Source organism: Tasmannia lanceolata, unplaced genomic scaffold, assembly GCF_043159265.1.
Source record: "Tasmannia lanceolata isolate RefF3 unplaced genomic scaffold, GAP_Taslan_0.1 ptg000013l, whole genome shotgun sequence".
NCBI lineage: Eukaryota > Viridiplantae > Streptophyta > Magnoliopsida > Canellales > Winteraceae > Tasmannia > Tasmannia lanceolata.
In genome coordinates this window covers 879,186-882,570 of record NW_027518690.1, presented here as the reverse complement: position 1 = coordinate 882,570, position 3,385 = coordinate 879,186, and the positions used below count along the sequence as shown (strand labels likewise).

General features: G+C 43.2%; 1 protein-coding gene across 1 annotated transcript; it reads right to left on the bottom strand.

Moving 5' to 3' along the window:
- On the bottom strand, nucleotides 1-3,041 carry GRP23 (glutamine-rich protein 23). Its single transcript, XM_077393610.1, has 2 exons — nucleotides 2,358-3,041; nucleotides 1-1,535 (listed from the first exon to the last, which is right to left on the bottom strand). The coding sequence occupies exons 1-2, from the start codon at nucleotides 2,903-2,905 to the stop codon at nucleotides 284-286; spliced, it is 1,800 nt and encodes a 599-aa protein (XP_077249725.1). The 5' UTR covers nucleotides 2,906-3,041; the 3' UTR covers nucleotides 1-283.
- Between the last annotated feature and the right edge of the window lie 344 nt (nucleotides 3,042-3,385).

The following is a 3,385-nucleotide window of genomic DNA, read 5'->3' as shown; positions in this document are numbered from 1 at the left end:
GAGGCCAAGATGATATCTTTAATAAATTATCAATCATAATGTCTTTAACATGACGCAGTCCAGTCCAGACTCAGGAGCACTTCATTGGACAGGCACATACAATCTGCAAAAACTAAGTAGCTACAACTAGACTTATATAGTCCGAAGTAACACTGACCCATCATCATTATGCTTCAACCGAACATCCATGATGTGGAGAAATGGCACTTTAGGTGCTTGATCCAAAAATAAGAACAGTAAGAAAATGACAGTGCATGTAAGGTTGTGTCTAATGAAGAATAGATCAAGCTGCTACCTGTTGGGCTTGAGGGGCACCACCCATGGCGGAATCTGCAACAAACCCTGTCTTCTCTTCAAATAGTCTCTCCACCTCATTGCTCCGTCCTTCTTTACCAAAAGCATCCAACACAGCCTCGCGGAGCGTAGGACTAACACCCAAGCCGTTATTCACCATTTCTTCGAGCAAATTCCGACCCTGATCTAATCTACTTTCCTTGCAAAGCCCAATCACCACAATCTCATAACTCATTGAATCCGGCTTCACTTCTCTCTCCGCCATTCGCCCAAAAACTTCCACTGCATCCTCAACCCTACCCTTCTCAACCAACCCACCAAACACCTTATTATAAAACCCAACTTCAGCTTTCAGCCCAGCTTCCCCCACCATCTTGTTAAAACACCTCAATGCATCATCTACTCTCCCTTCTCTAAAATACCCATCTACCAAAAACCCATAAGTTGATGTATCAGGATTCACGGACTTTGTAGGCATTTCATGAAACAATTTATCGGCCTCAAATACCCACTCATCCTCTGCACAGAGCTTCCCAATAATATTATTGTAACACCCAACATCCATCACACAAGGCTTAGTCCCAGTCTTCTTGAACACTACAATTGCATCTCCAAACTTCTTAATCCTACAATACTCATTCACCATCAGATTATACGAATCGGTATTCATCGAAAGGAAATTCGGGGGCGTGTGCGAAATGAGCATTTGATCAAACAGTTGGGAGGCATCGTTCAGCTTCCCCCATTTCAACAAAACTTCCAAAAGAGTATTGCAAGTGACAGCATTCATCTTGAATTGCCGAACAAGGAGATCCCGGAACGAATCCATGGCCTCCTTTTCCATCCCCTTCTTGAAGTAGGCCTCCATTAGAGTGGCATGGAGAACACCATCATAGACTAAACAACGTTCCCTTAACTCATCAAAGAGCTCTAGGGCTTTCTCCATATTGCCCAAATTGATAAATCCAGACATAAGGGTGTTGTAGACTAGAGAATCCGCACCGTGACCCTTGTTCAGCATCTCCCGGAGAAGGTCCACAGCTTCAGAAATCCGGTTAGAATCTACTAGTCCTTTGGTGAGATGGCGGTAGGTTACATGGGAAGGGGAAAAGGGGGCGTGGGCGAGAATGTGTTGGTAGACTTCCAAAGCGGAGTCAACCCGGCCGGCATCACAATGGGTATTGATGAGAAAATTGTAGGAAACTACATTGGGGACTATGTTGGATTGTTGGAAGAAGTACCTGAAAAGTGCGAAGTAATACTACAATACTCACTACCCTTTCATTAATGAGAAATAGATGGACCGAGATGGTCAATACAACATCAAAGGAGAAAACACATACGCCTCAAAGTTGCAATCTTTAAAAAATACCTCCTATAATCTTTTAACCGTTCAATAAAAAAGTACTTAATGCAACAAAATTGTAAGAAACTACGTTGAGGACTATGTTGGAAGAAGTACCTGAAAAGGGCTGCGTGTTACTACCATACTCACTACCTTTATAGGCCTAAAGGTTTTGATCTTTAAAAAAAAACGTCCTATAATCTTTTTAACCGTTAAAAAAAGTTCCTAAAAAGGGCAACCTGTATTCTTTTTAACCATTCAAAAATAAAAGTACAAGGTGTTACCATGGTTTTAAATTTTGACTGAAATTTCAGATTTTGGAAATTGCCAATACCCGAAACGGTGCCGGATTTCGGCCTACATTGAACAAAATTTCGTGTTTTTATAATTCCGTCTGAAATTTCGAGAAATTCAACCCAAAAATCTAAATTTTTTTAACTACAGCCATTTTCCCATAATTTCAACCGAAATTACCAAAATTTCTTACAGATTGGTATTCAACAAGATATTATTATTCAATTGTGTACCAGAATTCGGTGAGGGGCGAAACGCATGCCGAAACTGAAATTTAAAACCATGGGTGAATACTCACTACCTTTGGCCTCAAGGTTTTGATCTTCATAAAACCTTCTATAATCTTTTTTCTTTTTTTTTTTTTTTAAAACTGACCTTATATAATCTTTTTAACCATTCCAAAAAAAAAAAAAAAAAAGGATACCTGAAAAGGGCGACGGCGTCATCGAAGCGGCGGGCACGGAACATGGCGGCAATGATGGCGTTGCAAGTGAAGACAGTGGGGCGAGTGTTGGAGAAGACGGCGTGGCGAGCGGTGGAGGAGGCGGTGTCGAGGTCGCCAGAGCGAATTAGGGTTTGGACGCGGTTGTGGAGGTTGAGGCGGGCCCCAGTGAGGGCGGAGGTGGAGTCGGGGAGGCGTGGGGCGTTCGGGTCGGGGCGGGGGCGGGGGGCGTTCGGGTCCCGCCTGAGGGCGTGGAGTGGGGGTTCGATCCGGAGCCGGCGTTTACGGCGCCGGCGTTCCGCCGCGGCTTCTTCGGCGGAGGAGAAGGCGAAGGTGCGGTTGGGGGAGAAAGAGGGGGATGGATTTGGAGAAGAGGGGGATGGATTTCGGGGGATTTCGGGGGTGGAGATTGAGAAAAGGGAGGGGAGGGAGTGGAGGAAATGGGTTTTGATGGAGGATGATGGGGAGATTATGGGTTTTTGGTGTTGGTGAAGGGTGGATCGGAGGAGGAGGAGACGGTGCAAAGTCATGGTGGTGGTGAGATGAGGATCACAAAACCCTAAACAGAGAGAGAGAGAGAGAGAGAGAAAGAGAGAGAGAGAGAGAATAAACCCTAGAACTAAAAAAGCATTACGCGGGTTTTAGGTTTGAGAAGAAAAACCTCTGTTTGGTTCTCTTCTTTTGAGAGAAATAGCAGCGAATGGACAGTTTGGATCATCCGCGGGCCATACCGTACTTTTCATAAAGCGAGAGTGCCCCCATCAAAATACAAATACGGTAGTGTTGATACCATTTTCTTTTAATTTTTCAGTAATTGTCATAAGTTTGTAACTTTCATGAGTAGTTTTTTTGGTAATTGTCATATTTGTTTTGTAATTTTCCTTCTTTATTACCATTTTTCGGTAATTTTTCATTTAAAACTTACCATTTCAATCGCAAATCTAATAAACCGTAATGATTACTATTTTTTTTTTCTAGTCCTTTGCACCCATTTACTTCTTCCAATCTTT